Source organism: Pipistrellus hanaki (genome assembly GCF_964339955.1).
Source record: "Pipistrellus hanaki genome assembly, chromosome: 20".
Taxonomy (NCBI): Eukaryota; Metazoa; Chordata; class Mammalia; order Chiroptera; family Vespertilionidae; genus Pipistrellus; species Pipistrellus hanaki.
Genome location: NC_140522.1, coordinates 11,205,324 through 11,224,805, shown reverse-complemented (window position 1 = coordinate 11,224,805; position 19,482 = coordinate 11,205,324). Strand labels below are relative to the sequence as shown.

Genomic DNA, 19,482 nt, shown 5'->3' with positions numbered 1-19,482 from the left:
ACCTTTGAAAGGGGCGTCTGGCTGGAGGGATGGGGCCCAGCAGGGGGCACTGGGCCCAGCCAGCAGCGCGGTGACTACAGGTAAGCCCCACTCGCCGACCCGCTCCTTCCACTGTTGCTCTTGTCCTGATTCTACATGTCGGCCCCGACCACCAGGTCCTGTCGGAGCTCAGGGAAAGCCCCATTTCAGTGGGAGCCTGGAATAGGGAGGGAGCTGGTAGGGGGTGGGTGTAAGGGGGGGTCAGGGATGGGGCAAAGGGAACCACAGACACCAGTCAGAATGGGACCCTGGCACGAGGGAAGGGGCAGGGGCGGTACGATGTGCTCCACTGACAATGAAACAAGAAACAGGAAAAACATAACAATTCAGAGAAGTCCCACAGCCTGAGCTCCTAAAAGCTCCCCATTGTGTGTTTTTTGTTTTGTTTTGTAGAGGCGTCATTTCTTCCTCATTGATGTTTCTCTCTCTCTCCTTCTGCCTTCCTCACAATCTGGGTCTCCTCAGGGGATGTCTAACTGTGGGGCCAGCCCCATCCTCCGATCACCGCCACTGGTCACCTCCCTCTCGGGGCCAGATCATTTATGATAAATGGGGACACAGGGCTAGAAACTGACGTCCATTCTGTAAGACAGGCAGACACGCTGCCTCTCCCACAGCGACTGGCGGGTAAGAGTCAGGTCCCTCGCACCTGCCCTGCTTCCCACCTCTGAGGCCGCCGGAGACCAGCCGCGGCGGCCACCGCATGGACTTCCTCGGGTCCTGATCGTTGGTGTGTTGATAACGGGAAGACATGAGCTTCCCTGGAGGGAGCCGTACCTGATGGAGGAACCGGGACCGAGAGCAGGTCCACACCCTCCGCATCCTTCCTGGACTTACTGCCCTCCCAGCTCAGAACCAGGCTCTCCTGTGTGTGTTCACTTGCCTGGGACTCAAGAAGGCCCTCGCTGAACAGATTCTACAAGAAAGGCCTTTGCCGTGACCGGCGGGACGGGCACCGCTGAGCTGGCTGTGGGCAGGATGTGGAGATGGCGGGTGGGCGGGACCTCCCTGCAGGCACCGCAGCGCGTGGGAACCCGGCACTGAGACGGGTCCCCCGGGGCTGAGGCGGGGAGCCCCCGGACCTACGGAAGGGGCTCAGAGACCAGAGTCAACCCTCTCGGCTCAGCGGAGCTCCTGACCCCAGGACCCTGAGCGGGCCCCGGTTTTACTGCCGCCACCACCTCTGGTCTTGGACAGATGCCCGTCAGGTCCATCATGGTGCCAGCCATGCCCTCCAGGGGCTCGGAGAAGGCCGCCAGGTAACACAGGAGCCACCGAAAGCCAAAGATGGAAGGAACTGCACAGGAGAGAGAGATGGACAGGAATATAAGGGCATCCCTGAGAGAACGGTGAGTTTGGGACAAAGTCAAGGAGCCGCAGGAGTTGGTGGGAGGAAATGAGGGCTGGCTTGGCAAGTGGGAAGAACAGCAAATGGGTCCCACATTTGAATTTCAGAGCAACCGGCCGAAACCGGTTTAGCTCAATGGATAGAGCCTCGGCCTGCAGCCTGAAAGGTCCCGGTTTCGATTCCGGTCAAGGGCATGTACAATGGTTGCGGGCGCATCCCCAGTGGGGGGTGTGCAAGAGGCTGCTGATCGATGTTTCTAACTCTCTATCCCTCTCACTTCCTCTCTGTAAAAAAATCAATAAAATATATATTTTTTTTAAATGAATTTCAGAGCAACCGGTTAGCAAGGTGAACACCAAATTCACCCAGAAACTCCAAACCCAAGGCAAGAGGGATTCTTAATCAACAGCTAACAACTGTGTAAAAGATAAAGTCTTTCAGAAGAAAGCACAGAAGAACCCTGTTCTTGAAAAACAGAAATGAAGAGAGGAAGAGGCAGATGCACTGACTAACGTGATGGACCACGTAATGAACAAAAGGACCACGAGTCGAGCATCTGAAGGCACTGAGTCTTCTGAATGAACCAAAACCTACAGAAACAGGTTTTAGAGGCATTTATTTACACTAAAAATGTAGGGAGCTAAAACACACACACACACACACACACACACACACACACACACAAAACCATTGATACTCAAAATGCCCTTAAATAATTTCACTGGAAAATGTGACTTGAATTTGATAAAAAGCAATGGTCTTACAGAGGTTGTGACCGAAACATAACAGCTGGAAGCAAACACCATCCCACTAAGATATCTTTCTTTGATTTTTTAGGAAGCGTGGAAAAGAGAGAGAAAGGCAGAGAGAAGCATCCATGTGAAAGAAACACGTTGATAGGTTGCCTCGTGCATGAGCTCCAACCATGGGCCAGGCCAGGGAGCTGCCTGCAACCGAGGTACGATTTGGTGTCTGCAAACGGGACGGAAGCCACACGTGCTCCTCGGCTCCACAGCGGGCAGGGCTCTCCGCATCCCCACACGGACTCGGCTCTTCGAAGCGCATGTGCGAGTTGGCAGTCCTCACCATTTTCCAAACCCTGAAGATTCAAACCCTCCAGAGGCTCATTCACTCCGTGATTTACAACAACAACAACAACAACGCGAACTGAATGCTTATTTGGGAAAGAACATCAATGCGATGAGATCATCTGAAAGAGGCATCTTGCCTTGTGGACCAGGGTCCAAGGCAATGCTGTGCACAACCCGGAATCTGTCCGCTGCTCTTCACATAAAAATAGGGTCCCCGCCACCTTGACCTACCGCTTCCTGTCTTCAAAGGCTGGGCACATAATGAAATCTTTATGCGAAATTAACCGTCAACAAATGGGAAAACTGCATCGCACCTACGTCATGCACCACTTCAGATGGACGTGGAACCCAGGCAAAGGACATCCCCTCGTTTGAAAAGTTCAAAGGCAGCACGATCGTTAACCAACCTGATGACCAGTTGGGTCAACATCCTTGTCGGATTACTATGAACATTTTTAGTGTAATTTTTACTATGCCAGTGTTACTATATTTCCCCCCCCCCAAAAAAAATAACTTATTTTTCCTATAACTGGGCACAGTAATCCTGAGGCAAAGGTCTTTTACCAATATGCTGAGATTTAGAGACATAAAGAAATTCAGGAAGGGGGAGGAATTCTGGGGAGAGAAGCAAGAGACAAGCAATGTGCTGCGGGTTGTCCTGCGCAGGAAATACCTGTTCTTTCTGAACACTGCCTGCCGGGAGCCTCAGCCCCCACTTCTCCTGCTTCAGATCCTCCTCCGGGGTCTGTCAGTCAACACAGAGGGAACAAAAGCTGTGGGTGAACTCTGACCCGATGGCTCTTCACAGTCAAAGAACTTCAGGTTAGGAGGTGCGCTGGAGGTCAAGGCCCAGCCACGCACCGGCCGTTCCCCCGCAGCGAGGCCAAAGCAAGCTGGATCTCCCCAGGGACCGGACCTCGCTCTCCCCAGGGCAGTTTGCCCGGAGAGCGAGTTCGCCTGCGTTCTGACCTGGGAGTCATCTCCCTGCCATCACCGGGGGTTACCCAGCCTCTGCCCACACGGCCGGCCGGCCCGGTGATCTGCAGAACCAACCACATCTCTCTGACGCGCCGGCCCAGGGCAGCTGAGGACCCTTCTCCGCACAGAGCCCGCCAGGCGGTGGCTTCCAGGTTCCTCCACCCTCCAGCCACCTCCCCTCTGACGGCTCCGACGGCCTGCCCAGGTCCCGGTCCTCTGTGCTGTGGCGTTTCCTCATTCTCCGTTCCACCTCTCTGTTCCCTCCCCGAACGGCACAGACATGACCTCCCAGAGAGACCGTGCAAAGGTCCCACCAACACAGGAACCCATGTCCACACAGAGCTAGCACGCGGGGGCTGCACATACATGTTTCCTGTTACTTCCCATGCCTTCACGTTGGCCCGATGGTGCATAGGACAGTAAACATGACCTCAAAGCCAGTCTTCCAACAAGCCCACCTGCTGCCTTACCTGTATCTTAACCCCGGGGATCAGCCCTCCAACCCTCCTCCCGCCCCTTGAGCCGGGTCCTCTGAGCTTTCGATGTTACCATCCATGAGTGGAAGGAGAAAAGCCATCCAGCATGGCTCTACAGACATGCTAGCAACATCCATTCTGAGCTAACATCTGAGAATGTTGGTAACGAGATGCTGGTAACGAGAAAAGCCATCCAGCATTGCTCTACGGACATGCTAGTGACATGTATGTTGGTAATGAGATGCTGGTAACGAGAAAAGCCATCCAGCATGACTCTACAGACATGCTAGCAGGGGTCTTCAAACTTTTTAAAGTGGGGGCCAGATCACGGTCCCTCAGAGAGCTGGAGGGCCGGACTATATGAACTACTAATTCCTACTGTAACACCTCGGCTGCACTCACTGCCCAAAAAACCTGGCGGGCAGGATCAGACTCCTCTGCGGGCTGCATGTGGCCCGCGGGCCGTAGCTTGAAGACCCCTGTATGACATCCACTCTGAGCTAGCACTTTACACCACACGCATCTCCTTCAGAGCAGCCCTAGGAGTGGGCTCCCTCCTTGCCTGACACACGAGGAAACTGAGGCAGGTCTGGAGCTGGAGCCCAAGGGGTCCTCTGGTTCCGCATTTATTTCAATGACGGGAGCTGAGAAATCTGAGGCAGGACAAGTTTGCTTTGGGCAAGTTCCAAGCAACAAGTAAAGAAGGCACCGCAGAGGGGGAGAAACAGCAGAGGAACCGGTTTCTGTCCTGAGCTTTGCTGCGAATGAACCTCCAGGCTCACCCCGCGGGCCCCCGCTTTCCTCATTCCTAAGATCGGGGGACTGAGGTCAGAGGGCCCTGCCGTGCCCGCCTCCCAGCTGTCCCCCGTCTGCGGCCCTGTCGCCACCGAGCTGCTAAAATTAGGCAGAGGACGTGGCTGACATGCCTTTCTCTTTTTGTGTCCCTCGTGTCTTCAGCTTCTAAGATTAGCTGGGCGGTGTTTGGTAACTACCAGCGGGTCCCTCAAGCAGGACGAAAACTGCCGTCTATATACTGTTCCTGCTTAAGCAGCTCCTTCTGGGATGAGAAGATGAATCTGGCCACACCGGCCACAGGGCGGCACCCACGGAGGCCCTCACCCCACGCAATAGCACCCTGACAGCCTGCCACGTGTTCTCAGCACCGCGGTTCTCAGCAACCGGGGGGGCAGGTGCGATGGGGAAGGTGTCATAGGGATGCAGCGAGCAGAGGCCAGGGGGCTGCGACTCACCCTCCGACGCCCAGGATGGTCCCCACAACCCAGAGGGATCTGGCCCGAGCTGCCCACGGTGCTGAGGTGGAGAGTCCCGTCTTAAAGGGTGAGGTCAGAGAATGGCCCCAAACTCTTCCTAGTGTTTTATTTTTAACTAGAGGCCCAGTGCACGGATTCGTGCACTGCCGGGATCCCTCAGCCTGGCCTCTCGCAATCCGGGACCCCTTGGCGGATGTGGGACTGCCGGTCTCAACCTCCGGATGTAGCAGTGCAAGAAGCGGTAGGCAAGCAGGGAGGAGCCTGAGCTGGGACCAGGCTCTGCTTTCATTCACCCCAGCCCCTCTGCGCCTGCTGCTGCGGCGGAGGTGGGAGAGGTTCCCACCACTGCACCTGTGCTCACCAGCTGTGAGCCTGGCTTCTGGCTGAGCGGCACTCCCACTGTGGGAGCAAACTGACCACCAGGGGGCGGCTCCTGCATGGAGCATCTGCCCCCTGGTGGTCAGTGCGTGTCATAGCAACCGGTCGACCGGTTGTTCGATCATTCAGCGCTTAGGCTTTTATACAATATAGATATATTTTATAGATTTTTAGAGAGAGGGTAAGGGAGAAAGAGAGCGAGTGAAACGTTGATGTGAGAGTAAAACGTCAGATTATCTGATTGGCTGCCTCATGCACGCCCCCTGCAGGAGACCAAGCCCACAACCCCGCTTTGTGCCCCGGCTGGGAATCAAACAGCGACCTTTCAGTTGCACGGGATGCCCAACCTCCTGAGCCGCACCAGCCAGGGCTCTTCCTAGCGTTTTATCGGAACTGGCCCACGCGAGAGGCCAACCAGACGGACGGGCTGATCGGAGAGGACCGAGGCTCCGGAAGCCTCTCTCTTACCTTGCGAAGAAGGAGGCGGCCACGGAGGTGCCCGTGGAGGGCTCGGGGGCCACGCAGGAGCCCTGGGAGGCGGGGGCGCCGGCGGCGGACGGCTTGTCTGCATTGTAGCGATTCAGCGCCGCTTCCGACAGGCCCTCCCGGCCGGTCTCCGTCATCAGCTGGGAGATCTGAGGAGGAAGCGGACACGGAGCTCATTACCGGGGCTCGGCACGCACCCTGACCGCTCCCTGCCAGCGTGGGGGGCGGGGGAGCGGGGAGCACATCCCCACCGTCACACAGCACACACGGCTCTCAGGCCTCCTCCTAGGCCACGCCCCGGCATCTCAGCCCGGATGCCTCCGCACTTGCATTCGAAATAATGGGATAAAACCACCCGCTGACACGGTGCGTCTCCATCACGCCCGTCTCCCCTGCATTTGGAAGGGAGAGCGCGAGCCATCATCCACTCTGTCTGCAGCCCAAGGCCAGGCCAGGGACATCGGCCAGTGCCCGCTAGCGTCTTACCCGGAGTGCCCACAATGCTCAGGTGCCCAGATTTTAACATTGGTAAAGCGGGAGGGACACCATTGACCGGGGGCGGGGGGTGAGGGTGGGGGTGGGGGTTCTTGATTAAAAATTTGGTCTATATGGAGCAACAAAAATTTTTACAGAACGCAAAAATAGTATTGTGATATTTTATTTTTTTTAGATTTCAACATAAGTACAATTTACAAATATAATAAGTAAATAAAAATTATGTATAGTCGTAAGTTTCACTTTCAAGGCCGCCGCTAGGCTTCTTGCCGGCCACGATAAAATATAAATAATATGAATAGCTGATTTGTAATGACATCTCTTGTTTAACTAGCTTGCTAGCACGCAGGACGACGTGTATCGTCTGAGAGACAGTTACAAAATGTTTTCGTCGTTGCCAATCCCCCAAAATGCCATGGTTCATGAAGTCCAAACAATGGTGGTCGAATTCTAACAACTGATCAACCATGCGAACGTTGATAAGCAGTTCTCGATAACCAGTTCTCAACAATTATTTGTTATGGTTAAAGTTTAACATGATAAAATGAACAGAAATAACATAAAACTCATATCCTGGCTACATAGCCACACGTCCGCCGAAAACCGTATATATATTCCCTTCCCGTTCTCCAGCCGTTCCCTAGCTTGTCGAGCATTCTTTACAAAAATCGGGACTTTTTTAAAATGCTGCGGGACGCGGGACAAATTGCTAAAAATCGGGACTGTCCCGCCAAACGCGGGACGTCTGCTCACCTTACCCAATGCCCTCCCACGGACAAGGGGGCATAGGCACCATTTTGTTACGGGAGACGTGAGCCTGCTCACGCGGGGCATGAGGGATTGAGGCATCGCTTGCTGTTTGTCGCTGTAGGCAGTCGGCACGCAGAGGACTGAGAAGCCCACAGAAATAGACAAGAGTCGCCATGGACTCCAGTGGGTCCCCGGGAGGGTTTAGATCCTCCCGTTTCCCTCCCGGATCATTGAGACAAAGGGCTCCCGTTGTATTTGCAATCGTTGCTTTATAACAGGAGTTCTGGCCGACGGGACCGGGTCCGTTCTGCCTACATCCACATCGTATGCTACGAAGAGCTGTACCCCCGGGGCCATGAGCCGCTTGCGTAGAAATCTACTCCAGGAAACACTAACCCCGTGACAAGTGTCTTAAGGGCGCAGGCACGTCTAGGGTGCCATTTCGAAAACCCGTTACTTTAAAACTTGAATCTACCTGTAAAAAGCAAAAATTGTTTTTAAAAAAACAAAGAACAGGGACACTTTAGTTCAAAAGAGAGAGTCTCCAGATGGCCCTGGTCGGTTGCTCAGTGGTTAGAGCATCAGCCTGTGGGCCAGAGAGTTGGGGGTTGGATTCCTGGTCAAGGGCATGCACCTGGCTGCAGGTTCCCCAGCCCTGGGGAGGCAACCAATTATCATGTCTCTCTCACATCGATGTTTCACTCTCCCTCCGCCTCCTCCCCCAGCCCCCCTTCCACTCTCTAGAAATTAATGGGGAAAAAATATCCTGGGGTAAAGATAAAAAAAAAAAAAAAAAAAAAAAAAAAAAAAAAAAGGCCTCCAACCAGCTCCAGCTTCTTTTTTTTATTTTATTAATTTTTACAGAGAGGAAGAGAGAGGGATAGAGAGTTAGAAACATCAATGAGAAAGATCAATCAGCTGCCTCTTGCACACCCCCTACTGGGGATATGCCCCCGCAACCAAGGTACATGCCCTTGACCGGAATCCGAACCTGGGACCCTTCAGTCCGCAGACCAACGCTCTATCCACTGAGCCAAACCGGTTTTGGCTAGCTCCAGCTTCTTAAGAGCTAAGTGGACAGTGCTTCTAATTCTAGAAAATGCCAGTGCAATAAAGCAACGAGGCTGGTGATGGGGAGGAGGAGGGGGGGCAGTTTCCACTTTGTGACAGAGCCGCCGGGGAGAGGCCCACGTGTTGACCTTTGAACACAACCGAATTTGCACTTTTCACTCCTGAACGCACGGCCAGTACCCTGAGCCGCACGGCCAGTACCCTGAGCCCCACGGACCTGGCGCTTGGCTCTGTTACACTCAGCGCTCACTCGGAAAGCCTTGGCATTATGCGGCTGAAACTCTGCCAACACACTCTCTTCTCCCCACTCACTCCGCGCTGTAAGGAACTCGGCCTACGGGAGAGAGGGCAGAGGGGAGGCAGTGGAGGCCACGGTGCCCGGAGCCCGTCCTGAGCTCAGCAAGGCACTGCCCAGTGCAGGGACCGGCCACCTCTCCCCCTGAAACAACCGGGGGGCTGAAGACACAGCCATCACACTGTTGTCACCCCCAAACAGCCCCGTGTCTGCCGGGGAGCAGCCTGAGGCCTGCTCTGGGCCTGGGGGCCGGAGGAGGAGGAGACCTGAAGCTGGTCACCCACCGGCTTCTGGAAGAAGCAGACCCTGGGCCACCAGCTGCAGCCCCGTCATACAACACGTATGCTCTCCACGCCGCTCCTTGGGACCAGTTCATGGAAGCAATGATATCTGTTACTTTCAAAACACCGCGTCGCAGGGAGAGCGTGCACAAGTGTGTTTGCACAAATGTGTCTCATACATGGTATCTGTACATGTTTGGGCATGTGTTGCATGTGCGTGTGTTTTACGCATGTGTTCTGTGTGTGTGCATGTGTGCTTTGAGCAAGTGTGCCCGTGTGTTTGCGTGTTTGCACATGTGTGTGCTCGCATGTGTGTTTACATGTGTGTGCTTGTGTTTGTCCATGTGGGCCCTCAGCATGCATGAGAGCCCCAGCTATTGCTGGGAGGCTGTGCATGGAGGCTGCTCTTCACAGACCTCACAGACAAAGCCAGATCCGTGTCTCCCACCACGTACACATTTGCTCTCATCGTTCAGTATGAGGACGGCAAATCCATCCCAAAGAAACAGGAAAACCTTCAGCTTGGCGATGCGCCTGCCCACAGGGTCAAGACAAAAGATGCCTGGCTCTCACAAGCCCAGGTTACTGCCACATCGCGAATGGCAGTCTGTGAGCCATTGACCTCTCACCCCCCGCTGACGGCGGCGCCGAGCCCGCCTCACGGTCCTCGGACCTCTCTTTTACTGTCACCGATCACCGCCCGCGGCTTCAGGCCCTCGTGGCTGTGCCAACAGTGGGTGCTCAGGAAATACCTCCGTGCACAAACCACTTCGCAATTCTCTCAGAAAAGGTGACCCTCCCTACAGTCACGGTTTCATCTACGCTGTCGGCTGTCGAGCACTTAGGACGCCAGGAAACACTCTCAAACAGCCCACGTGAGACATAAACCAGGGAAGCGTGTCTGCCAACAGAGAAGATAAAAAACGCACTCCCAAAGCAAAGAGAAAGCCAAGTGCACGGCTCACGCCAACGCCCCACGTGAGCCCCGGGGAGGCTGACGTGCACAGAGAGACCCCCACTCCGTGCAGCACCCAGGCCACGTTTTAAACATATGCGGCCCTTTCTTTTTTTTTTTTAATCTTTATTGTTGAAAGTATTACAGATGCCCCCTTTTCTTTCCCCCATTAACCCCTTCTAGCCTGCCCCTGCCCCAGGCCCTCACCACCCTATTGTCTGTGTCCATGGGTGATGAGGACATCACCTATCCTATACAATATATCCTATAGGATATGCCTATCCTATACAATAAAAGGCTAATATGCAAATTGTCCCCTCAGGAGTTCCACCTACCCGGAGTTTGACCACCCACTATGTGCTGACCACCCACTATGCGCTGACTACCAGGGGGCAGTGCAGAACGAAGGAAGGCCCTGGCCAGCAGCCAGCAGCTGGGAGAAGGAAGGCCCTGGCCAGCAGCTGAAAAGGCCCCGTTTGGCCCTGATCACCAGCCAGGCCTTGGGAACTCTACCCGTGCACAAATTTCGTGCACTGGGCCTCTAGTATGGACGTAAGTTCCCCCATTAATCTCTCCACACCCACCCTCCCCTGCTTTCCCTGAGATTCCACAGTCTGTTTCATGCTGCTAAGTCTCTGGATCTGTTTTTCTCATCAGTTTATTTTGCTCTTTATCTTCCACCTATGAGAGAGGTTGTGTGACTTGTCTGTCTCTGATTGGCTTGTTTCACTTAGCGTAATACTCTCCAGGCCCCTCCATGCTGTCTCCTTCCTTTTTGCTGCTTTATCTTCCTATCCGGGTCTTAGCTCTGGCTGCAGGAAGGTGCGGCAATCCCCTCTCAGAGTCACGTACACGCCGGCTATGGTGGCACAGAGCAGGCTCTGCCCCCTCACTGTCCCCCCTCGCCCAGCTCCCCTCACCCCGGCAGCCTGCACTCTGCACAAAGGGCTCCTGCCTTAGCAAGCACGCACACGGCGTTACCTTTGGTACACTCCTGCTGGGCCAGGAGGCTTCCTTTCTGAGGCACAGAAACGAAAGAATCGCCCGCCCGAGAGGGGAGCACTGGGAAGTCGGGGAGCCGGACACCCTCCTTTCTGGAGAGCCTGGGCAGGGCAGGGCAGGGTGCCCCAGCTCCTACAGCACTCTGAGCGACATCACACCAAGCCCTGTCACACCGAGCCACGTCACACCGAGCCACGTTACACTGAGCCACGTCACACCGAGCCCTGTCACACCGAGCCACGTCACACCGAGCCACGTCACACCGAGCCACATCACACCGAGCCCTGTCACACCGAGCCCTGTCACACCGAGCCCTGTCACACCGAGCCACGTCACACCAAGCCACGTCACACCGAGCCCTGTCACACCGAGCCCTGTCACACCGAGCCACGTCACACCGAGCCACATCACACCAAGCCCTGTCACACCGATCCCTGTCACACCGATCCCTGTCACACCGAGCCACGTCACACCGAGCCACGTCACACCGAGCCCTGTCACACCGAGCCACGTCACACCGAGCCACGTCACACCTAGCCACGTCACACCGAGCCCTGTCACACCGAGCCCTGTCACACCGAGCCACGTCACACCGAGCCACGTCACACCGAGCCCTGTCACACCGAGCCCTGTCACACCGAGCCACGTCACACCGAGCCACGTCACACCGAGCCACGTCACACCGAACCACGTCACACCGAGCCCTGTCACACCGAGCCACGTCACACCGAGTTACATCACGCTGAGACATGTTATACACGAGCCAAGTCATATCCGAGCCACATCACACTGAGCCGAGTCATGTCACGCCCGAGCCACATCACAGTCGAGCCACAACACATCCAACCACATCACGCCGAGCCACGTCATGCCAAGCAGCAGATTAACCTACTTTCTATAATTCAGTATCCAGAACTGGGTGGTTCTGAGCCTTTCTTATGCTCACTGATTGCTGGTATGATAGGCATTTGAATAGGACAGAGCCCTAGCTGGTCTGGCTCAGTGGATGGAGTATCAGCCTGCAGACGGAAGGGTCCCAAGTTCGATTCCAGTCAAGGGCAGGTACATCAGTTGCAGGCTCCTCGCCCTGGTCGGGAAGCGTGCAGGAGGCAACCAGTCAACGTGTTTCTCTCACATCGATGGTTCTCTCTCCCTCTCTTTTCCACTCTTCCTGAAAATCAATGGAAAAATATGCTCAGGTGAAGATTTTAAAAAGTTTTTTTTTAATTAAATAAATACCACAAATAATTTTCCTGTGGCTCTTGGCCTGCTGCCCCAAGCACAGCAGTTACCACCTACCTTGCAGCTTGCCCCCGGGCCTGGCTCGGAGCCTCTGCCACTGGCCTTGAGGGGTCAGACAGACAGACAGACAGACAGCCACCCCCTGCTGCTCGGCCCCCCGCCAGCACCAAGGGGCCCAGCCGGGATTCTCCTGTCCCAGGGCTGGGGGCCTGATTACCCTTATTATCTCAGCTTGCTTTGGCTATAAACTTTATTAGCAGCCATAAAATTATCCAGCCATAGCATTTGACTCAGTGACCTCTTGCGAAAGATAATTCCACACTCCGGGCTGGCGAGGGCCCGGGAGAGCCTCCTTCCTCCACCTGGGTTTACAGCCCACCCCACCCCCACCCAGGTCTGCCCTGCGGGATGAGCCTCAGTAAATAGAAGAGACTGCTCCACTGCAGGAGGCCCCGCAGACGGGCGGCTGTTCTCTCCCTCCGTGTGCTGCTGGGAAGTAAGGGCAGGCCACCCAGGCTTCGGAGAGGACTGAGCTGCAGGGTGAAGCAGGGACCTTCTGTTCTGGCCTCTGCCCTGAGGTTCCTTCGTTCCGGGAGGGCAGGCCAAGGCTCAATGTCCTTGCCCAGAGTATCTCTTAAATGCCCAAGCTGTGCCATGGAGCCTGCCGTGTTTCTACCTGTATCTACCTGGCAGATACCTTGAATCCGAGTAATTTTATTTTTTAAAATATATTTTATTGATTTTTTTTTTTTTTTTTTTTTACAGAGAGGAGGGGAGAGGGAAAGAGAGTTAGAAGCATCGATCAGCTGTTTCCTGCACCACCACCCCCCTGGGGATGTGCCCACAACCAAGGTACATGCCTTTGACCGGAATCGAACCTGGGACCTTTCAATCTTCAGGCAAATGCTCTATCCACTGAGCCAAACTGGTCTCGGCCCCAGTAATTTTAATACTTAATCCTCGCCCTAACTGGTTCGGCTCAGTGGATTAGAGCATCGGCCTGCAGACTGAAGGGTCCCAGGTTCGATTCCGGTCAAGGGCATGTACCTTGGTTGCGGGCACATCCCCAGTAGGGGGTGTGCAAGAGGCAGCTGATCGAGGTTTCTCTCTCATCGATGTTTCTAACTCTCTATCCCTCTCCCTTCCTCTCTATAAAAAAATCAATAAAATACATATATTTAAAAATACTTAATCCTCAATGCTGTTTTGCGGGGTGGTTTTGGTGACCTATTCAATGACATATAACGACACAAGGAGTCCAGTTGACATGATTTTGAGGAAGGACATCAGGTGAGCTTTGCCTATGTCCTGTCCTATTTAATCCTGACAAAAACCCTATGAAGTAGGCACCATTATTATAAAACTAGAGGCCCGATGCACAAAATCCGTGCAAGAGTAGGCCTTCCTTCCCTGGCTGCTGCCACCGGCTTCCCTCTGGCACCAGGGACCCAGGCCTCCCTCACAGCCCTGGCTTCGTCTGGAAGAATGTCCGGCCTAATTAGCATATCACACTTTTATTATTATAGATAATAGCTTCAACTCTTTGCAGTTCTTCTACTCTGGCTCCCAGTCAGAACACGGGGCCACCACAAAAGACCGGACAGAGAGCCGAGAACACGATCATGTGACTAACTTCCCAATGGGCACAAACAACTCACTCTACCCAAGTGCTCTGTGGCTTTTATCCTCGAAGGAAACTAAAATCAAGTGTCTGAATCTTGATGTAACTGATCTCACACTCAACCAGCAACGGAGCGGACTCAGACTGAGGAGTCAAGAGGAAATCGCAACCCGTATCCGCCCAACCTTGACATCAGGGTCAATACACCAGGGGCCTGGAGGAAGAACCCCATTCGTCAGTCCTGTGTGAATTACCGGGAGCTGCTCTCCTATTGGGGGGAGGTTACCATTGCTTCCCAGCCCCACCCACCCACCTAAGAGCCAGGGCCCAACAACGCATGCCCTGAGCACCCTTCCCCACACGGACAATCGGGGCCAACCCTTGGGTGCCCCCAGCCCTGTCCCCACTTGTTTGGTAACTGATGACACTGGTCTCTCTGCCTAATCACGGCCAGACCTGTGACAATAGGGACGCACTCGTCAGAGAAAGACAAGTATCACACGATCCCACTCACGTGTGGAATCTAATGAACACAACAGACCCAGAGATCCAGAACCATGAGCAGACTGATGAATTCCAGAGGGAAGGGGTGTGGGGGAACAAGGAGCCGAGGTCAGGGGCCCGCTGGGGGCTTCTCCGAGACGCACAGACTTCCGTGGTCCCTCATGGCCTGACCTCACGTCTCTCCTCTCCTGGCCGCCAGCTGCAGAACGCCACATGCTACACCATCCGGATGGAATTTTCAAAACAACCTTTGAATGGAGCCGGAAAAGTCCATCAGTGTATTCTAGGCCTGCAGGCAGCAAACTGCGGCTCATGAGCCACATGCGGCTCTCTGGCCCCACAAAATACCCCGGCCTGGGCGAGTCTATGTTGAAGAAGTGGTATTAGAAGTCTAAGTTTTAAAGATTTGGCTCTCAAAAGAAATTTCGATCATTGTACTATTGATATTTGGCTCTGCGGACTGATGAGTTTGCCGACCACGGTTCTAGGCCAACGTTCACCGTGTCCACGTGAAGAGGCGTGGCCCGGACCGGTGAGTGAGGTGTCCAAAATTGCACACCTCGCTTGTGGCACAGCCAGCCAATTGCAGGGCCTGCTTATGCATTAGAAACTAGTAGCAGAGCGAGGGCAGAATTTGAAAATGACTGCAAATCCCTGGACTGAAGAGAGAGCGCCTGCAGTTTGTCCGTAAGCCAGGGCTCGGTTCTAGCCAAGAGGCCAGCTGCGGGGCCTGAATAAAGTGGATTAACCCCGCTGCGACGGAGCTCCCAAAAGCAGGCTCTGCCACCAGGAATATTAAATACACACACTCGCAAGCATCCTTCTCCGCAAAGAACAACGGCTTCCGACTCAAGACCAAGGGCTCAGTGGTTGAGCGTGGACCTATGAACCAGGAGGTCAGGGTTCGATTCCCGGTCAGGGCAGGGCACATGCCCGGTTGCAGGCTTGATCCACCGTGGGGGGTATGCAGGAGGCAGATCAATGATTCTCTCTCATATTGATCTCTCTCTCTCTCTTCCTCTCTGAAATCAATAAAAGTATTTTTTTTTTAATAAAAAACTTCATATCGTCCCTACCGTCCAGAATTCAGTGATTAGCTCAGCAGGGCTGCTCACTGGGCAACTCTGAGTCCTCATCCCGATCAGGACCAGCCTGAGCCCTGCCACCTGACCCAGGGCAGACTCTCCGTTGATGGTTTTCTAAATCGGTTCACCCAGGTAATTCAGATTATTCATGAAATACACTTGTTTACATATGTGTGTCTTCGGTGCCTATTTCACTGGTAAAATTGACACTGAGGATGCTTTCGGAGGTTAGTGATGTTTGGATAGTCCTTAAATCCTTCCTGAGCTCTGAATTCTCAAATTTAGGGATATTTTAAAACCTTGGGCCTCGTACGTCGTAAAACTGAATTCTGAAATTAATTTTGCTGCTGTCAGATTCCTTCAAGTCTGTGTAGTCTCTCAGCACCCCTTCGCTTTGAACATAATTAGCAGAGAGACGAGGATTTTCTGGGAGTTGGCACCAGGGAATTGTATAATCTCATTATGTCTTCACTAAATGAAAACTCGGCTTCCTTTTTCTGTTGTGGCTGCAGCATTCCATCCGTGTCCTGGTTTCCTTACTTGGTGATCCCGCTCAAGTTTCTCTCCTCTGTTCACTTAAGATGTTGGGATTTTTTTCTCCTATTGTGCATGCCATGGCTTTTCCCAAAGCTCGGCTACGCTTTCCACTCGTTAGAACTTTATAATATGGGTCAGGCCCAGCAAAGTCAATGCCAGCGAGCTCATTGTGAGCGATCTGACTAGATTCCCCTCCCTGACAAACCAGAGCCAGCGAGATTGGCGGGCCCGGCCCCCTCAGGGACCCCGGCCAGCGCGCTCTGTTCTCAAACACAGTCGGACCCGGGCTTCCTCCCTCCCATATCTGCCCTTTTGTCACAGACCTGGAGTCCCTGGGGTCTGCTCTTGAAAACAGGACTGATCTTTAGGGACTCTTCTCTTTCATACACACTTGAAAAGCCATTCATCCAATGCCGAGTTAAAAGACTCTCAACTGTGTTAAGGAATCAGTCAGTCTTGTTGCAATTCCCCTAAATGGAATGATTCCCTTAGAAGCCTCGAGAAAGAGCAACGTGAACATCTCAGTGAAGTCTGTGTGTCGTCTTCCTCACCTCCCCAAACCACGCATCTGCCCTGATCACAAAGGAATGTGACGTGTGCGGAACTTCCACTTGGAGAAAGAGCAGGTCTAAATCCAGGGCGTGGCGTCCAGCAGGCCATCGCAGAGAGACATGGTGGCCAACAGCTCCAACGTTCCGGACCAGCCGAGAAGACACCGGGCGGGCAGTTCCCTTTGTCCTCATGGACAGCGCCACCTCTGGAAGGTCGCATGAAGGCAGAAACAAAGCTTGCCTTTGGAAAAGTTACTACTCCGAGTGACCCCCGCGGAGGAAGTGGGGGACACTCTGCTATTTGACTTTCTACGGGGGTTACCACCAGCATATTCGTAAACTGTCAGCCAGAGCAGGTCAACATGCACTCGTTTCATAGTTGGCTTAAGAGCTGGTTGGTTGTTTTTTCTCCCAGAGTCTAAGTAAGCACACGTGTGTACACACACACATACGCGCGCACACACACACACACACACACACACACACACCAGAATTGTCCTTCCAACAAACAAGAGTGTGGTGATGGCCAGAGGGAAATGGGGTGGGGGAAGTAGAAAAGGATAAAAGGGGAATAAACATGGATGGACAGAGACTTGACACTATACAGATGATGTTTTATAGAATTGGACGCTGGAACCCTATATAATTTTATTAACCAGCGTCATCCCAATAAAACCAACAAAAAGTTTAGGAGAGGAATTCTGCTCCAGCGGTGTCTCTGAGAAAGAATGACAATCCCTCCTCTGGGGGAAAGAGTGTTAAGAGACCACTTGCCAAACATACTAAGACACAGTTTGAAAATCAGTAAGCATGTCAGGTAAGACGGGAGGACACATCCCCAAAGTGGGGCTGCTAGAAGTTCTGGAAGGTCCTTCCTTCTATAGAGACCTTTTAGGTCAATCAAAGCAGCCGGCTGTCCTGAATGACTTTCGTGTAGCTCTACCGAGAAGGAGGTATACCAGATGCCTGGACGAGAACTCTGCTCAAGTATGAACCTGATGCTTAAACACTTCCCGAGTCTACAATCTAGGCCAGCGCAGCTCTCTCCCAGCCAGGCTGCCATTGCACCAATGTCCCAGACAGACCTTAGCCCAGCATGAACCTAGCGTGTCCCAGGCCTGCCAGTGTCTCGGTTGATTGCTTTCTAAGATAGTCCTCATTGTTGCATATCTATGATAACCGCATCCTTCATTTTCTAGCCTCAGTCAACCTAACATATTTCCTGTTATGGCTCCCTACGTAGATCGACCTGTGTCCAATCCTGTCTCCTGAATTTTCTTTTTTTATTTTGGTTCAAGAATCATACTTGCTCCGAATCACAGAGTCACTATCGACTTTTAACGAGTCGTTTGGGAAGAAAAAAATGCCGATTGTCTGAAAGCCCGCCTTATCTCCACATTCTAGAGAAACTCCCCTCCGATCCAGGTCACCGCGGGGATCATGTGCCGCATCCAAGGGTCAAACATGAAAAGGCGGTGGTGGGAACGGGAGGCGCGGGCCCGCTCTGCACCCCGGGAGCCTGCCAGGCCGCAGACAGGAGGAGCTCAGATGAAGGCACCCCGTGTAAAGGAACTTTGTTCTGGGCGTGCTTTGTCCAACTCCCCGAGTGGGAGATGGTCCACAATAGCCACTTGAACCTCTTTTCTCTGGAAGTCTCCAGCTGAAATCCAGTATGTGGGCGTTCTTTCAATAGCAGCTATGCGGGCCTTTTCAGACACTGAATTTGAATACGCCACTGGGTATATAACTGCTCAACAACCGACTTGAAAGCTAATGGCACGGCCTCCCTCCCCGCAGCCTCACCCTACTACCTTCTGGCCAGGCCTTTGGGGGCTCCCTACAGGGCAGCCCGTCCAATCTCGGGGGCCCCTGGGGCCAGGCGTCCGGGCCCAGGAGCTCAGCATTCTCCCGCCGCCTGCTGTTATTTGCACTGTTGCTTATCTCTCTGAGTCATAAGAACAAGCTCAGCTACACCAAATTGGCCCTTGGTTTGCCATTATCATAAAAACTTTATGTCGGAACTAATAAAAACATGCTTTACGTGCACAGTTACGTGGGTTTACACAGGCAATAACACCCGGCACATTACACACATAAATCCCGTTATAGACGCTTAGGAATAAAATTTTTTATCTTTGCCAATGTTTTCGTTGGCGGGAGGGAAGGTGTGAACACAGGGCCCGTGGCTGATCAGTGGCTTCCCAGGGCCCTTACGTCTGTCTCCCTGGCTGCCTCTCCGTGAGGCCAGGGAGGTCCTTCCAGAGAGTTCTGGGAACGTCTCACAGTTCTCGAGCCTCTTAAGAACTCAGTATCAACCACACCTTTCCCAAAACTTTTCAAAACAAATCACTTCTTGCCGAAACCGGTTTGGCTCAGTGGATAGACCATCAGTCTGCGGACTGAAAGGTCCCAGGTTCGATTCCGGTCAAGGGCATGTACCTTGGTTGCGGTCACATCCCCAGTAGGGGGTGTGTAGGAGACAGCTGATCGATGATTCTCTCTCATTGATGTTTCTAACTCTCTATCCCTCTCCCTTCCTCTCTGTGGAAAACCAATAAAATATATTAACACACACACACACACACACACACACACACAACAAATCACTTCTTAAATGGGTTCAGTATTTTCTTTTCTTTTTTTTTTTTAATATATTTTATTGATTTTGTACAGAGAGGAAGGGAGAGAAATAGAGAGCTAGAAACGTCGATGAAAGAGAAACATCGACCAGCTGCCTCTTGCACACCCCCTACTGGGGATGTGCCCGCAACCAAGGTACATGCCCTTGACCGGAATCGAACCCGGGACCCTTCAGTCCCCAAGCCGACACTCTATCCATTGAGCCAAACCAGTCTCGGCAGGGTTCAGTATTTTCTTAGAATTCTTGTAAGCAAAGAGAAAGATCCAATTCTCTTCCCAGCTTGGACCTTGGAGCAGATTTACAATAGATTTCATTAAAGAAGCTTAATGAAATAAAATAAAAATTTAAAAATTTAAAAAAAAAAAAAAAAAAAGCGGGGACTCGC

At 53.1% G+C, this 19,482-nt stretch overlaps 1 protein-coding gene across 1 annotated transcript in view; it reads right to left on the bottom strand.

The window, feature by feature from the left end:
- The window catches only part of KIF26B (kinesin family member 26B), a 285,433-nt gene that overhangs the window by 151,231 nt on the left and 114,720 nt on the right, over positions 1-19,482 (bottom strand). Inside the window, 1 exon segment of the mRNA XM_084868813.1 lies at positions 6,050-6,216. Within this exon segment, the coding sequence (XP_084724939.1) occupies positions 6,050-6,216 (167 nt within the window).